Raw genomic sequence first — 17715 nt, 5'->3', positions numbered from 1 at the left:
ACAGCTCATGACTAACCAGCTGCACCCTGTAACTTTATACAGGTGCCTATGGAGAGAGAGAAACCTTATGTTCATAGTTGCCTCTCTCCTATTCAATATGCAGAAGCCATTTTAACATACAATTTCAGGAAGTTGTTCCCACTGAAGTAGCAACACAGCACATTCTGAGACCACTTTCACCCTATATAAAAATAAACAGTGGATGTTTCCAAGTTTACCAATTTATACTGAATGAAAATCAACCACCTTGAAAACAGAATACAAACGTGTGCACTGATGAGCTGTCCAAACATGTCTAAGCCTAGGTAATTTCCCAGGCTTCACACATACACAGTCCTACCCTTGCTGTCTCACCTGGCTTCAACTGTGGTACGTGCACTGTCACCATGAACCGTAAGAACTTGAATGGATGCCTGGTATGGAGAGCATCAGTGGTGTAATTAGTTCAAACAGTACTCAAACCCCTCTGCTAGTCAGGAGAAACACAGGCACTTGCCCAGTGACATTCCTTGACAGGTGAGGTCCTCAGTACTCATCTTACAGCCGGGCTTCCCAGACAAGTAAGAAAAGGCATAAAATAAGACAGTGTTTCTTCTATTTCATTACTTGATCATATGAGTCTCTTCATCAGCATCATAAAACTCCTCATCTTCACTTCCACTCCCTGTAGAGCTGTCTTTGTCTCCAGACTAGAAATGAAAACAGAGTCACTGGTTAGCACAGAAGTTCTCTCCAAAAATATATAAGCATCAATCATTACACCTCTGTGGGAATGCTAGGAGAAAAGAAGTAAGAAAACATAGGTCAAATCATGGTATTAAAACTTATAAAAGACATTATGTGAATTGATGTTTCTTTGTGACCTTGGTTCTTCAAAACATCTTTAGAAGAGATGGGCTTCTAATAGATGGCCTTTCTCTGCTCCATCAGTACACTAGAGAATACATGCAGGACAGAGACCGGCTGGAATGAAGTGACAATCTGTTCAGCTTTCTTAAATTCATTCAAAGGCCCCTACTCTATGGTGAGCTACTGGAAACAGGCTCAGAACACACAGATTACTTGATTAGACAAAAGCTTCTTCATCTGAATTATTACTTCTCCATATGTAGCTTGGGCATATTCCTATGCAAGTTTAATTAAGATCATCCTCCTGCAATACTAAGAGGTTATAGAAAAGGGAAGAGAACATTAGCACTTTATATGTTCAGAGAGTAAATTCCCTATTGTAGGCATACCTACTCCAGCCAGAGTCCTTTTAGCAACATAATTTGTATCATATACAGATACTAAAGTTAGCTCTTACAGTGAGTTAATTCTTATTTGGCCAGCATAGCAATTTTCCATGAAATCGATACAAATCATTCCAGTTAAAAAGAATAAACTCCATCTAGTTTATTTAGGATTTTTTCCACTATGCTTCCATCCACCCTAAGACTTCTGCCTGCTTAGTCATATGCAAAGGGTGAGGGAGAGGGCGAAAAATAGAGAAATGGAAATCATGTTCCCGACTGACAGTACCATGCAAGCAAAATCTGTAGCTTTAGATCTGTCTTCAGAGGGAGTTTTGCTACAGCAATGTGCGCTAACTGCAAAGGAATTTCAAACAGTTTGAGCACTAAGACCTGTCAGGAAATATAAAGGGAATCGTGTTATGCTTCTTTCTGGATTTCTAAAATGATTTGAGAAAAGTCAGGCTATCACTGGATGCTGTCCAACTTGAATATCACATTCATGTATGTTAACAGGGACAAAACCTCCATCCTGGGCAACCAGAACACATGTTATCTTGAAAGTGGTACAAAAGGACAATGAATTCCACAGGGGGAATTCAGAGTATGTGAAATAATTCTACATCTTTCTTATCACAGCTTCATAAGACCTCTCCATGGCCTTGTCAAATAAGGTTAATGTTCAATAGCTTTCTCTTTTATCAGTCCTTTGCGAGCTTTAAAATAAAGCCCTAATGTGTCACAGGCGTTCCAGATATAACCTTACTTCAGCTAGAGGCTAACTTCAGGCCTGAACCAACTTTTATTTAATTTGGATTCAATAATTTTAATCCATCTGGGGAAAAGTGCTCCTCAAAAATATTTTTTTCCCTTTTGTGGATCCTGTTCAGGTTGGGATTTTTAAGCAGCCTGTGACATAAGGGAGCCAAGTTGGGCACATACTGATAGATGGCAATACCTGTCACCTCAAAGAGCAGTACTGAGCTTACTTGGTTACAAAGGAAAATGGAAATGTGACTTTCCCCCACCTCTAAGTTGTAACACCTGCACTGTCTGATGTAATTATTTGTTGTTAGTAAGCCATCTGCACAGTTAAGATGTAATAATGATGTAATTACCCAAGTAGCAGCTGGTGTAAACTTGAAGTAAGTACATGTGATGGATTTGTGTAGCCAGCAAGAATGTGGTGCCATAACACATTATACAGTATGGTTAAAAATGTTTGTAAAATGTGCATGTAAAGCAGCTAAAGTATAAAACTAATTGTTACAGGGCTGCCTCTTTCAAGCTTTCTTCAAGGATGGTTTTGTCACTGAACTGCACTGTCCTGTCAAGAATTATTACAGCTAAAATTGGGAAACAAGGCAGTGTGTTGAAGCCTTTGAAAAGAAGCAACTGCTCTCTTTCTAGAAAGAAGAGTTACTCTGCCTCCTGATTTCTGTGAAAATAAGCTTATGAATGTCTGCAAATCCCAGACTGCTTGACCAAAAATTAATCAAAGTAAAAGGTGTCACAGGGATCCCATCTCATTGCAGCATTTCGGGACAACAAGCATTTTTGGTTAGGAATTGCTCTTCGAGTTTCTGACCACTTCCATTTGGATTAGCCCATCAATACTTAAAATTTTGGGACTGGGATTTAAGCACTAAAACCTTATCCAAATTCATAGAATCACAGAATCAACTCTGTTGGAAAAGACCTTTAAGATCATGAAGTCCAATCATTACCCCAGGATTGCCAAAGCCACCACTAAAACATGTCACCCAGGGCCTCATCTATGTGGTTTGTGAACACTTTCAGGGACTTCCAGAGATAATTCTCTTTAATCTCACTCCAGTCTCAGAGGTGCAGGCATGTACAAAGCCAGCCCTCCACATGACTGGAAAACATGCATTACATCAAAAGGTGTGCAGGAGTTAGACAAAATGAAGTATAAAGTGACATGAAAAAACAACATTCAAGGAAGCCCCACTGGAAAACATCCTGCTGCCACATTTTGTTATGCTTATGCCTGGAGTTTGTAGTTCTGATGTTTTCAATGAAACTCATTTCCCAGAATCAACAGTGGAACAGATCCTAGAGGTTAGTTTAGCCTTAACCCATTCAACAACTCTCTAGGACAGACCTAACAACTGACATAGCAGAACAGCCAGTGCAGGTCAAGGCAGTAGCATGCTGTCTTTTAGAACAGCTCTTCACAAACAGGCTTCTGCTTTCTTTAACACCTGAGGCTTCTCAAACGTCAATGGCTAGCTTTGCATGAAGCATGCTCCAGCAATCTTAGATATTAGAGAGGCTTTTATCCCAAAGGAAAAGATCAGAAGCTTTCGGCCTTGAGGAGAGGAATTAACCCAGCTGTGTTTCAGCCTGCAATTCCAGACACAGTTCAGATGTGACAGTAGGGTTACTAAACTACCTCCTGCATTTCCCTGTGGCTTCATCTCCACAGGCCAAGAATCACTATCCTCATCTATTTAGAGTGGCATATTCAAGGTGACAGCTGAAATAAACACAACAGAAAAGCTGTAGGAAAAAAACCAAACTGTGACTATACCTGAGAGCCATCTAGGGCTTGCAATGACATGGCTTCATCACCCAGCCTCCAGTATGAGCATACCTGCAGATCTGAAATAGTTTCTAGCAAAGGGCTGTTTAAGGTCTCTGGCAACAATAAACTTAAGAGTCCAGACAAAAGACCAGTTGCTCCAAAGACAATATAAGGCAGAGACCACTGCACAGATTTCTGGAAAAAAAGAAGAGAGTTAGGTTGAGATTGGTTCCCTCTAATTCATACTGCATATTAAAGCACTCAGCCTTGACAACCATTCCATCTGGCAAGTGTTTGCTTCCATATTTAGCATAAAAGTTACCTATCCTACTCTTTTTCACCAATATTGTCAACTGTATCTTATCAATACTATTAGATCAATACAGATTTAGGGATGGACTTTAAAGAAATGGCTGCTGAATTTATATTCAGTTCTTGTCTGTAACAATGTACTTCTTAATAAATGCAACGTCACTTTGTAGTAGGAAAGAGATATCACAGTCGTAGACATGCTGGCTGAAAGAGATCTCTTGAGGTCACCTAGGCCAAGCACCTATTCTGAGCACAACTACAGCCAAGACCTAGACCAGGTCAATCTTATCATTATGTAACCAAGTATTGAAAAGATGCCAAGGACAGATTCTCCCTCTGTGTAGGCTCTTCTAGGGCTGCAATAAGCCTCTAAAAGAATATTTTCCAAATTTCCTATATAATCCCCTGGTCAAAACTTGTCCCACTGACCACTGCTGAACTGTTCCACACTACTGGGAAGATCAAAGGTGCAATATTCCCTCAAGCTTTCATGTGAAGCCATGGGCCCTAGCCCCAACCATCTTGGCTTACCCTCTGCTGGATCCTCCCGATTTTTCAACATCCCTCTAGAACTGGGAGGAAACTTAATCTGTGGGCTACATACCACACTGGGCCTGACATAGCACAGTGTGAACCTTGCCTGTTTGTGATGAGAGGACACTGCTAGCTCCCATTTAATGTGACAACCATTGCCATTTTCTCTAGATTACCTTTAGCTAATGCAATCCCTATTTATGCTCCTTGCTAGTTTTAGCTTCAGCTGAGCTTTGGCTTTCCTCTTATCCCTACAGCCTAAGCAATGCTTTTACTCCTCTGATGCCTTTTCCTGTTTTTACATGGTTTGTTACAGGCAAAACTACTCTAGGGGATGGTGTGTGCAAAAGTATGAGTCATCTACAACACCACTCCAAAATATGTACATTCACTGTACAACCAGTAAAGCAGGCTTGTTTAAAAGGCAAGATTTTAGCTGTTTGTTTCAAAAAGTTCACTTTATATAGTAAAAAGCAATTCTAAATTGAGAAAATGACTGGCTGTGATCAAGCAGAAGAGCAACACTTCATCTCTTATCTCAGCAATTAACTTCTTCCCTTCCTATCCTTTTTATAATATCCCCACACAAAAGATACTGAAAATGCATGAAAATAGTTGAAGAAATTCCAAACCACAAAAATATTTCTTTCCTCAGTGTTTATTTGTTACTTAAACAGAGCTATTTTCACTTTAACTGGATGCCTTCAAACATTATGATCCAAGATTTGTGTCTTCTGTGGTGCAAAATCTCTGCTAGGCACAACCTAATAGATGCCTCAAATGCGACATAAAAGCTGCCTATTAAACCTGCCTGGGAGATCTGCACTGGTCTTGGCTTTGCCTGCTGTACCCCAGAGGTGCTCACACTCTCACCTACCCAGTGTTTCATTCTGTAGATTAAAAGGCTCACTGTGCTCATCTGCCCCTTTGCTAGCCCTCTGCCTGACATAAGAAGATGGCAAATGGCAGAGAGGGAAGTTATTCCAGATGAAATGTCACATTAAAGGAATTGTCACTTGACCTGAGCAAGCAGTTTGTGTGAAAAACTGGCACACTTTTACCTGCATGCACAAGTCTATGAACACAGAGGAAAATATTTTGCTCTTCAGAATTTTCTTTGCCTTAACAGACTGCTGTGAAGTCTGTGCACAAAAGCTTTGCTGGTATATCAAGTCTCCACATAAAATCATACAATCAACTAGGCTGGAAAAGACCTTTAGATCATCAAGTCCAACCACTCCCCCAGGACTCCCAAGTCTACCACTAAACATCATCACCATCTTCATTCATTGAAGGATAAACCGCTTTGCTGATAACTATAATCCATGGATATTCAATGAAGTGTACTGATGGCAAAACTAATTTATTCTCGGATACATAACTTAAACCCACATGCTTTATCTTGATGTAGTAGATCTTTTAACTATATGGGTTTCTTGCTACTGCCCACTTAGGGTTTAAAGTTGAGTATCACCATTTTGAGACTGAAATTACTGTATTGCTGAAGCCCATCAGCTAAGTCCCAAAATTCTTATAGGGCTAAGCCACCTTCTGAACTAAATAATGTTGATATTTTTGTCTAATCACACAGATTATATTGCAATGCCTTTCGCCTACCATGTTACTGTTAAGACATGTAATTTACATATCATAGTTTATACACTTAACTTATCCAAATTATTCCTATCTCTGTAAGCCTCTGCTAAGTCAGAGCCACAGACCAAAAATAAACATAATAGTAAGAAGTTCAGACAAACCAATGAAGGGACGAATGGAGCAATGATTCCACCAACACGGGAAAACATGGAGCAGGCACCCATTCCAACATTCCTGAGAAGCAAAGAAAAGTCGTTAATCAGTGACATTTGCATATTGAAAAAGGGTCATCAAGCAAGGAAGAAACCCCACACTTCAGTCATGAGCCCAACCACAGTAACTGACAAAGTCAAATGTAAGTGAAAGAATTCCAAGACGGGAATTAAAACATACTTTGTGCTTAGAAGCACAAATCCCTTTCATGTTCAGAATTCTAACATACATACATATAGAGGCATAAAGAAGTGCATTTTCAGTTACTGCATCTTCTCTGCCTGAAACTTTGGCTAAATTCCTTTTTTCAAATCCTATTTATGAGCAGACTTGCCCACCCATGAAAAACACCACAGTATAGTTTCACTGGTGGCAGATCATCAACAACAATACCTGCTTAAAATATCCAATACAATTGCATTCATATGACAGATGCTTCTGTCTGCTCTGTCAGCACAAGCATGGGGTACTTCTGCTTCTAGCTGGTGAAACCTACAGCCTATGAAGTATCAAGTTTATGTTACAAAGCTTATTGACCAGTCATCTTCAGTGTTGCTGGTTAAGCAAGCATGAATGTTTAATACAGCTGTGTGGCTTATAAAGTACTGAAAAAATTAGGTACCACTCATTAAAGTATCAGCAATACTACTGTTATCCTCATAGTGGAGAGAGGGCTGTGGGCACACCAAGCAGCCAAAGGGATATTTTACTGTTATATAAAGAACATGGTTAGTCTGAAGAAAATGCAGCAAATTTGAGGGAAGATGAAATGAAAAGGGAAGAAGTTGAGCATGTAAAACTACATATAATTATCACATGTAACTGAAAACTTCAAATTAAAAGGTATAGTTAAAAAACCAAAAAAAGTAAGAGAAATAAAGGTGATCAGGTAAGAGACCAGAAAAAATGAAGACCTTAAAGTTAACTTGTGTTACCTGATCACTGTGGGATAAAGTTCTGATGTGTAGATGTAGACAATGTTAAATGCAGCACTGATTGTCAGCTTCCCCAGCAAAGACAGAGAGTGACTATTCACCACTGCGAACACTCCAGTATCTGACAGAGAAAATGTGATCCCTTTAAGGCTTCTGAGCAGTCAAATACATCTCTAATCATTTCAATCGCACAACAGCATGGAGTGAAAGCAAATCCACTGAAGAATTTGCTGACAACCAAGCAGTTTTCTGTTAAAGGACAGTTTGTCCAAAGTGATCTATACCTTCAAGTACAGAACGAAACATGGGCTTGATACTGCTTGTCAGAATAGCCAGTGCTTACTCACTTATACCAGGCACATCAGAAGACACATTACATGCCTACCAAGGAAGGCTTACAGAATAAACCACTGTTGCCTTGAATAAATCTTGGTACCTAAGGTACTTTACTCCTGGCCAACTTCAGCAGTTCAGCACACGGACTACTTCATGGGGTCTCACAGTCCTCTGCTCTGAAAATCTCTTTCATATGTTGTACTTGGACTAATATGCAAAACGTACTTGGTATCAGATACCAGCCTAACAAAAAAAAAGACGTTTAATTTCACATTCCTTAAAAAACCCTTGCTTCAGAAGATTTTCAAACTTCTCTCTTGAAATACATGTGGCCACATTACTGATATCACAGTTATACCAGTCTTGAACATTACAGAGCAGTTGAGGAAAAAATGGAAACTTGCCCCAAGATTCAATTCTTAAGATCTGTTGACACAAGTCTTTCACTTGAAGAGATAAATAAAAGCTGCATACATGCTACTTACACCAACGTATCATTTGGCTTTTGGAGATAATCCCAAAGACTGATGCTATTTGGGGTAAGTCAAAAACACTGGAAAAGAGTGACTGATGTGATCAGAAATACAGGGCAGAATTCCAAAGACAAAGGCTCAAATCCAACCCTTTCCAACAAGCTTTCCTTAAGGTCTTAGGAAGGCTGCTGCTCAGCCTTTCTGTGACTTACCTTCTCTGGCTTCAAAAATCGGGACTCACATGTGGTATGAACCTAATCTAGTAGCAATCATCAAATTCTTAGGTTATAGGATGCTGTGTTTAACAATTCTCATCACACACTCCAGAAACAAAAGTATTTACCTTTCTTTTTAGGAAGGAACATGACAATAAGACAAGCCAATCCTCCCAGGAAGAGAAATGTGCTCAGTGTTCGCTTCCGACCAAACCTGATGTGCAAGGATAACAAAGCTTTATTCTGCATTAGATTTGTAGTTTGCAGAGCAACAAGTCCTCTAAATTCATGCTGCCTCTTTATTTGCAGTTGGGAATCCAGAATGCCATCTCCCACAAACACTTCCTCTCACACTTTTACACAGCTTCTAGTGTCCTCTTAAAATGAGCACCAAGAAGTCTTTATATGCAGTGGCTGACAACTTCTAGGGTTTTGATTTGTTTCCCACTGTGTGTGCACATTTGTAAAGCTCCTCAGGAGACACAGAGAGAAGAGACTGGGAGATCAATTCTCCAAAAAAGACATTGTCCAGAGTATCATGGCTCAGGAAAAGGCTGAATATTTGAATCAACGCCTCTGCACACAAGCAACTATTACATGAAACCACTCGGCAGTTTCAGTTGAGTTTAGTTGCAACCCACTTTGACCTAATAGTGGGAATGGGGAGAGAGGTGGGAAGAATGCCATCTTGTGTTAGCATGGGGTTAGCACAGCTCGGTTCAACTGATCCACAGGATCAGCATCATCTAAGCCAAATTCAGACAGCTCATTAATAAGTGAGTTACTGAGAACAAGTTAAACTTTATTTGAAACAAAGACATATCAATGGCACCTTCAAATTGAAGCAGGAAGCTCCATACACAAACTAGGAGATGCAATATACAGGAAACCACTCTTCGAGTAAAACAGAAACAAAATGAAAACCCTGAATGGGTTTGGGTTAATAAATTTCGTACTTACCATTTTTGGTTAATCAAGTAAATACAGATTGGGTATGCTGGGATTTCTATCAACCCTGAAAGGGCTAAATTGGCATAAATACTTCCACCCAAGTCACCCACATTTAGGGTGAGACCATAGTAAACCAAGCTGCACACAAACCTGCAAAAAGGAGAAAAAGAGTAAATCAGAGCTGCCATATTGCCTGCCAAACCAAAGCACTGGTCTGGCAAATCACCATAAGCCATATTTAGAGTTTCAGAAGGTCTAACATGTTACCCTACAAGTATATTGTGCTTCCTAGGGAAAGAAACCATTTTGCCTCTGCGCAGACCCAATTCCTGACTTATTACTCAGTTCAACTTAGGACTACACTTAAGAAGAATGTGCATAAACCAGAATAAAATTAAACTATGACTATGTTAGTTGACTTGAGAATTATGCCTTGGTCCTTTCTGCTTTTATCAGCTTCCACTTTCGTCAATACTTATCCAGTTGTGTGTAAACCCTTTCTCAAGCAGTTCAGACAACACATCCACCTTCTTTTAATTTCTACACTCTGGCCTAGTTTTATTCATTCCCATCTTTTATTTTTTCTCTTGTATCATTGCCTGGCTGTCACCTTTACTGAGAGGAAAAGAACTGGTAACTAACTCATCTTGCAGGAAATCAGCAATTCTCATTTAAAGAACAGAAAAATCAACCAGGCTACAGTAACCTTTGGAAAAGCAACAGGAAAAGAGCTCTGTGTTGTCTACTAACACAATGATGCCATTTGTTTTCTTCTTAATCCCTACATCTTCCTCAAATACATGCATTATAAAACCAAATGTATGAACAGACATGACAAAAATGCAGAGATTAAACACCTCACAACTAGACTGGCAAAATAGCTTCCTGTTAGAAATGCATTAAGCAATACTATAATAAAAGGATCATTTTTAGGTACAGTGTCCCTCATCATACAGACTAAGTACAATCTGCAGGATGAGTAACATTTTCTCTCAAAGACTCAAAAGAGGCAGCACCAACACAGCTGGGCCTAGAAAGTATTTCAAGTACCAGGTAAACATCATGATCAAGGTGCGTCCCAAGAGGATCCTGTATCGGAACAGGTCCAAGAAGCTGCCAGCCTCTCTGGAGCTCCTCTCTGCTGGGAGTTTTAATGAGAAAGTGCACTTCTGCTTGCGGTTCCTCTTTGCAATGAGGTAGAGGGCATCTTCTGCTTCATTCAGCCGGCCTTGGGAATAGAGCCAGCGAGGGGACTCTGGAATGAACCTGAAACACACATGCACACACACAGACAGCTTTAGGATTTTTCTGTGAGGCTGACTTGCCTATGGCAATTAAGCTGAAATACATTTGAGTGTAACAAAGAATTTTTCAAACAACCCTTCAGGTATAAAATTCACTTAATGAAACAGAGACAAGGCATGTTTAAAAGAAAGGGAACATAAGTCACATGCAATTTAGATACCAAGAAGTTATGTTGAATGTATACATACATGCACAATACTACATTTTACAGTATCATTAAGACCCTGCCTCCAGAGAATTAAGGATTCACCACATTGTTACAAGTAACAGATGATGTTTTTGTAATACAAACTTGTTGTCTTCCATTTCTTATTTCCCAACTTGTCCCCATATTCTCTCCTGTAGACAGGAAGGCAGAGGCTGTGCAAAGGTCATGATCTTGCTCCCCATGTGCACTATTCACTTGATAGATCTATAACTCCAACACAGCCCACAAAGCAAATCTATTATTTTCAGATTCCCAGAAGTAATTTAAGCTTTAGTCTTTTGCCAGAAGCTTTGTAAGATTTTTGCCTCTGACCAGAAGTGACATTTTCCCTTTAAATTTAAAGGAAAGTGAGTCTGTGCTTTTGTAAGTGAAAAGAGCTTGGAAAGGAACAGGTTTTCTTTCCCACAATAAAAAAAACCCAAACTGGTAGTATTTCCTGCACAAAGTAATTTTTAAGCAATGTAGGAGGGAGGCAGTGTGAAACTTGGAGTAAAAGAAGTCCTTTCTTATACTAAGATGAGCCTCTGAGCACAGTTCTGAAGTCCCATGAATAAGGCACTTCAAAAAAGACTGTATGTCAATCTGAAAGTTAAAAAACTTTTGGTGGCCTCAAACACCACTATGTTTGGAAATAATCATGTGTCATCTGTGTCTTTTACTTTGTGAACAGCCTCTAAGACTCCTCCCTAACTTCTGATGCTTCCTTTTGAAAGGGTGTACTGACTCTTTAACTAAGAGTTTTATTCAATAAGGGATTGAAGTTAGAAGAAAAAACCCTTAAGTTTAAACAGCAGCTGAAGTTATTTTCTTCTTTCAGTTACTGAGATTTTACTGCCAGAAAGTATGCAAGAAAAGAACACGGCATCATATAGCTCTCAGTGCTGGAACCCACAAACACAGACTCATACTACCTTAATAAAGAAACTTTCTTCCTATTCCCTCTTAATCATATTTGAAAAAATAAAAGGAAGCTGTCTATTTTTTCTTTCATGTTACCTTTAAGACTGTATGTGCAAGGAATTTTGATGCTGTTCCTTCCATGTTAGCACAATTGTAAGAGAAGCATCATATTATCATAAACCCACATAAATACTCTCGTATCTCTTAACATGTATATATAGCATCTTGTAGCATACCAGACCAGTTTAGACCTACGCATACCAGTTAAAGAATAGGATGTGCTTCTACACCACTCTTGAGACTGCATCTCATCTACAGTAATAATGTATATAGAATACAGTGTACACTTACAGTTTCAAATACTGCAGCAATACTATTTGAAGAAAGTACAGAACATGGGGTGGTAGAGGTTGAGAGAAATACCTTAATTACACCATTTCATGCCATCCTAAAAAGGCACCTTGACTGAGTAGTTTGGTTTGTTCAATGGTTTTGTTTCTTGGTTTTGACATCTTTCTTGATGAAACTTAGTTTGAAAAATAACTTACAGAGAGAGGAGGAAGACGACTGTTCCTTCCAGGTTCACCACAACAGCCAGCATCCTCCAGGAACGAATGAAGTACCCTAATAACGCATACTGGGCAATTCCCACAGCAAAGAACAAGCCACCAATAGACCCTAGCATACAATTAGAAACAAAATAAAACATTATTACTCCTTTAAGCAATATTACCGACTCTCAGCACATGGAATCAGACAAACTAACACTTCATTAAGAGAAAGTCGCTCAGCAACACAGGCAAAACCAAAGCTATTTGGCCAAAGAATATCGTGTCGTTCACTGATGCAGGGCAGAAGTCTTACACCTAACTGCAAAGATCAATACAAGACCAAACCACTCTTCTGCTTCCTCCTCACCCAAAGCAGCCGCATAAACAATTGAATCTTGTGATTCCAAATGTATGTTTCAGCTTTCTATGTGTAAAAATAAATACTGAAAACCGTTAGAAAACTGGTACTTTCAGAAATATGTAGTATTCATTTGTAGCTCTCATGATTTGCAAGATTCCCTATTTAAGACAATCTCAACATACCACTTCTGGACTTCGCCACAGACCGGATAAGGCCCCAGAGACATAATGGAGCAATTTATACACATCATATCTGAAGGACAGCTTCAACCCTAACAACCATGAGAGTTACAGGTGTCGATACCTTCTGTTCTAAATTCTAAGGTTGATTACCACATGGCAGTTGTCTCATCTTCCCATTATATAAAGACATTTTTGATTTTTTGAGAACTGCCAGAAATGAAAGAACTGGTATTAGCACACAAACACTAAACTCCATTTAGCACAGTCCAACACTATGATGGATAGAGTTCAGCTATCGTGAACTTCGGGTGAGTAATTTAGCTGTCTAACATTCACAGGGGATGTTTCAACTGGACCTTTGTCAACTTCAGTGATGCAGAAATCTGAATGGCCCCAAGTCATCTACTGTGTTTGTCTAAGGTTCATATTAGACAAAGCAAGACTCAGACTGCGGTCACACAGATGCTTCAGCAGAGTTAAATTTGCAGCTGCTATGGTGTTAGCTCTGCTGTGTCAAGTGGTGTGTAAAACTGAAATCTATCTGGCAGTAAAGACATTGGCACTCAAACTTTACCTGCTAATGCCCAGTAAGCTGTACCCACACACTCATTCAGTAGAACAAAGGCCACCAGTGACATCCCACCATTCATCATCCCTACCAAGAAGCGAGAGATGGCAAAGAATTCATATGAGGGTGAGAATCCATTTGCAATGGCAAACAAGATGTCAAGAGCAAAACCTAGAAAACAAGGCAAAATGTTCCATTTCAGAAGATTACCCAAAGAAAACCAGAAACATTTATCAGTATCTTTACTTGAAGTTCAGTGGCATCTGTCCTAAGTAACACAATCAACAACTACAAAGCAGGATTGGGCAGAAATTTAAGTACCTACAGTCAGTATCATAAATAGGGGGACACAAAAGGAGTGGTTTCTGACAGTTAATTGCAGTCCTAAACCTTCAGATTCAGTTCACAACAGATATTTTTCATATACTCAGAATTACTGTCTGGCTCCAGTTAAGCTGGTTTGATATTTATCCCCATATAGAAGACACAGATGAAATACATGATCAAGTATCTCCTCTTATTCTTGGAAAGTAGTCTATGCAAACTAGAGATGAGAAATGTTACCGGGGGCGGTATATGGGGAGTTTGCACTGCACAGCAGGCCCACCTTTATCTGCTTTGTATGAGGTTTTCCTTTAAGAAAAATAATCTGTTTCTAGCTCTACATGCTAATCCATTGACACACAACTTCATAAATACACCCATAAAACATGAAGTTCCAACTTTTATTTGATCTGGCGACAATAAAAAAGCTTTTGAGCTTTAAAACACAATGAAGAACACAAAATTTACCTCCTGTCTGTATGATTTAATCAGTCCAGCAAATTCCTAGCAGGTTATACATTAAGAACATCGCCAAAAGTTATCAGGAATATTAACTGCAACATGTGGAGATCTCATGAGCATGATATGTATGGGTATAAGCCCGTATGGTATGATTCCTAAATCCAGGACATCTCCCAGATATTCAGATGGTGCCTGAATAGATAAATACTAATTTCTTGCTCCTGCTTATATTCCTGAAGTATACTTGAAGGACAAAGAAACCCCAAAAAGTTTCAGCATATGATTCACTACTGCATATTAAGCTCTCAGCAGAAACTGGGCTCTTGCCACTTCAGAGCCACACCACCTCCACTTCATTCATGTTGTTAGGTGGCACTGGTTACCTGTGAGATAGACTTTCTTCCTCCCAAAGCGATCAGAGAGCTGGCCAAAGGAGATTGCTCCAACAAACACACCACTGAAGTAGAAAGAACTGGCAGCGCTCACTTTGTACGATGTGTTGCCGATTAAAAACCACTGGATGGAGGGAAAAGAGTGAATTAACCAGAATTCAGACAGTTCAGCAAAAGCTAATAGTTGGGGGGGGGGGGGGGGGAAATGACACACTTTAAGGAAGATCAAACTTTGTGTAAATATCCTGAACATCACATTCAGTCACCCAAACCCAGCTGCGGTCTCCCACACTCACTGGGTGGTACTAACCAGTTGCACAGTTTCTCCCAAATCATGTGCAGTCTTTGATTCTAAAACCCAGGACAGATCCCTTGGAATACTGTCATTTTTTCAGCCTTCTCCCAGTCTTCCTTTTATTGCCTTTTCTCACATAAATCTAACTCAGACTCAGTCCTATCTCATGACACTACTGTAGGTACACTATGCAAAAACATGTCCAAAGATAATCCTGTATATGCTTCTCCTTATAGAATCACAGAATGGTTTGGGCTGGAAAGGACTTTAAGATCATCCAGTTCTAACCCCCTGCCATGTGCAGGGGGGCCTCACACTAGACCATGTCACCCAAGACTCCATCCAACCTGGCCTTGAACACTGCCAGGGATGGGGCATTCATCACTTCTTTACACAACCTGTTCCAGTGCCTCACCACCCTCACAGTAAAGAGCTTCTTCCTTATATCTAACTTCAACTTCCTGTTTAATGCATATGCTCATACACTTCTTTATAAATCTTGTCATTGAGGAACACTTTGGAAGCATTAGCCATGTTTTCTGGTATTGCAAATATTCATCTCTTTTATAGTGTACTTCGTGTCATTTCCAGTTCTTCTCCATTCCAAATACAAACCTGACCTTCACATGTTTGATTCTTACAGACTTCATGTCTCAGGTTGAGCCTGACAGGAAATTCCCCTCCACACATCTGTAGACTGAACAGATGCCATGCTCTCACTGTTCAAAAGTCAGGGAGTTTTTTAAAATACAAAAGGAAATATCTTGTGCTCTTTACTTTTTCTACAAAGAGAATCTTGAGATAATGTATCCTTTTACTGACACTCAACTTTTCTTTCTCTGCTGGTAAGCTCGTGATTATGTCATTATCCCTGTAATAACACTCTAATCTTCTCCTCATAATCTTCTCTTCCTCTACCAAAATCCCATTAAATATCATTTCTAGAAAGCTTATATTATTTCAAAGCTCAGTTATGAACTACTTCACCATGAGTGCATAGCCATGCAATTAAACCTCACCAAGATTATGGAGCTAGCAAAACAAAATCATTCAGAAGCTCCAAGAAAACAACGTGCTTACTCTCAGTATATGTTTTATTTTGAATTGTCACTTTAACAGCGAGGTGCTTACTGGTACAGTAGGCAATGTGCCCATAAAGCATCAACATTGACAAAATTCACTTCTAAACCCAACCATGTGACCACAAAGCAGCTTTTGAAGCTTCTCTAGGTTTTAAAACAATTCTCAGAAAAACACATTCCTATAATAATAGCAGATGAGATTAATTTTATCTTGAAATAACGTGGCCAGTGCATTCTGTAAGAGTTAGAAGAATCAGACCCTAACTTTTGGTATAAAAAATCCACCAACACTCAAACTCAGTGACAGAGATGCTTTCTGAGTCATTCAGGGATTAAGGGATAATTTGGTTGCAAAGCAATATTTGTGCTGCAAATTAATCTCAACAGCTAAACAGCCCTTTAAAGGGCTGCAGCCTTTCCTCTCCTACATAAAGCACATTAGATACATGTGTTTGATATTCACAACTTAAACATTTTACATCGGATTATTTTTCAATGTCAGTTTTCAACAGTCCTCTTATTAGGAAGCGATGCCACAAAACAGGCATGAGAAACATCCCCCTCAAATGTGGAAGAAGCTTCTTTATACATCAGTAATGAAATAAGTGATAAGAACCACCAAGTAAGTGCGATCTCACTTATTTAGCACATAACTTCCAAATACACCACATATTTGGGTAACAACTTTTAAGGAAATGTATTTTAACAATTGGAAATGGGAGAGGTAATAAAATTTTATACACATGGGCCTTTACTGAGAAGTTTGTTAAAAAACTAAAAAACAGGATCTACAGAAGTTACACCTTGGGATTTCTTTTTGGTTTGTATTTTCCAAGTCAACTTTGTTCTTTATCTGCATTTCTTATTTATGCAACTAAAATGCACAAGAATATAAAGTTTAAGTCCTAAAGCACCCACAAGTCCCACAAACATGCCCGACTTGTTAAGTTGAAGATTCTTGGATAAATAAAAAGCAAAACAGAAAAAGTTTAGAGAAAGTTTGAAAACCTTTCTGAGCTTTTAATCATGCTTAGGAAATTCCACCACCCATCAGGGTTTTAAATTGTGGCATATATACTATGTTCTCTTTATTACGAGAATGAGCAGCAATACCCATTGTACGTAACTGCTTGGTACTGTTTCAAAGCTTGCAGTTTTTATTAATATGCTCCTAACCAATAAAGTTAAGTGCTTTGCAGGACTACTTCAAATTGCATTAATACCTCTGGACAACAGTATGCTATGTTCAACTCAACTGTACAGCTCTAAATTCAGGCCTTTCAGAGATGCACTCAGGGCTCTTTCACAGAAGAATTTGACATTAACAGAGACTGAAGGCCCCAGGAAGGACAGGTGATGCACAAACCAGTGCAGTCTTGAATCATTTCTGTAGGCACTGTGGCTAGATCATGAAAGAAGACACAAAACACAAAGGCCATGCTAATAAGGCTAAAGCTTGTTTGGAGATAGAATGGGAGGAGCTGCTTTGTCCACCTAATTCCCCACTGACCACATCTTCCCTCATATCTCGCATTGAAAAGACTGCAAAAGCATCTTCCTCTCTAGCTCCTCCACTGCTTGCTCACTGCATGAGGGATGCACTACCTGCACTTGACCTTAGCAAGAGAATCGCAAGAGGTGGCCAAAAGGAGCTCAGGGTCCATAATGGATTTTGAGCATGCTAGTATGATGAATGGCATGATTCCAGCTCAATTGTAGAACCAGACTACAGGCTACGTA

General features: G+C 39.4%; 1 protein-coding gene across 1 annotated transcript in view; it reads right to left on the bottom strand.

Annotated features, from left to right (window-relative positions):
* Positions 1 to 597: 597 nt before the first annotated feature.
* SLC22A15 (solute carrier family 22 member 15) overlaps positions 598 to 17715 on the bottom strand; it is a 28821-nt gene continuing 11703 nt past the window's right edge. Inside the window, exons 3-12 of the mRNA XM_005146657.3 lie at positions 14590 to 14722; positions 13427 to 13591; positions 12307 to 12436; positions 10396 to 10611; positions 9355 to 9495; positions 8523 to 8608; positions 7371 to 7491; positions 6384 to 6456; positions 3787 to 3975; positions 598 to 689 (exon numbers count right to left, since the gene is read on the bottom strand). Of these exons, the coding sequence (XP_005146714.2) occupies positions 603 to 689; positions 3787 to 3975; positions 6384 to 6456; positions 7371 to 7491; positions 8523 to 8608; positions 9355 to 9495; positions 10396 to 10611; positions 12307 to 12436; positions 13427 to 13591; positions 14590 to 14722 (1341 nt within the window). The 3' untranslated portion in view covers positions 598 to 602. The remainder of the gene's footprint in view (positions 690 to 3786; positions 3976 to 6383; positions 6457 to 7370; positions 7492 to 8522; positions 8609 to 9354; positions 9496 to 10395; positions 10612 to 12306; positions 12437 to 13426; positions 13592 to 14589; positions 14723 to 17715) is intronic.

The sequence above is a fragment of the Melopsittacus undulatus genome, chromosome 2 (genome assembly GCF_012275295.1).
Source record: "Melopsittacus undulatus isolate bMelUnd1 chromosome 2, bMelUnd1.mat.Z, whole genome shotgun sequence".
In the NCBI taxonomy this organism is placed as follows: Eukaryota; Metazoa; Chordata; class Aves; order Psittaciformes; family Psittaculidae; genus Melopsittacus; species Melopsittacus undulatus.
Note: the sequence above shows the minus strand (reverse complement) of the source record. Positions and strands in the feature narration are given on the sequence as shown.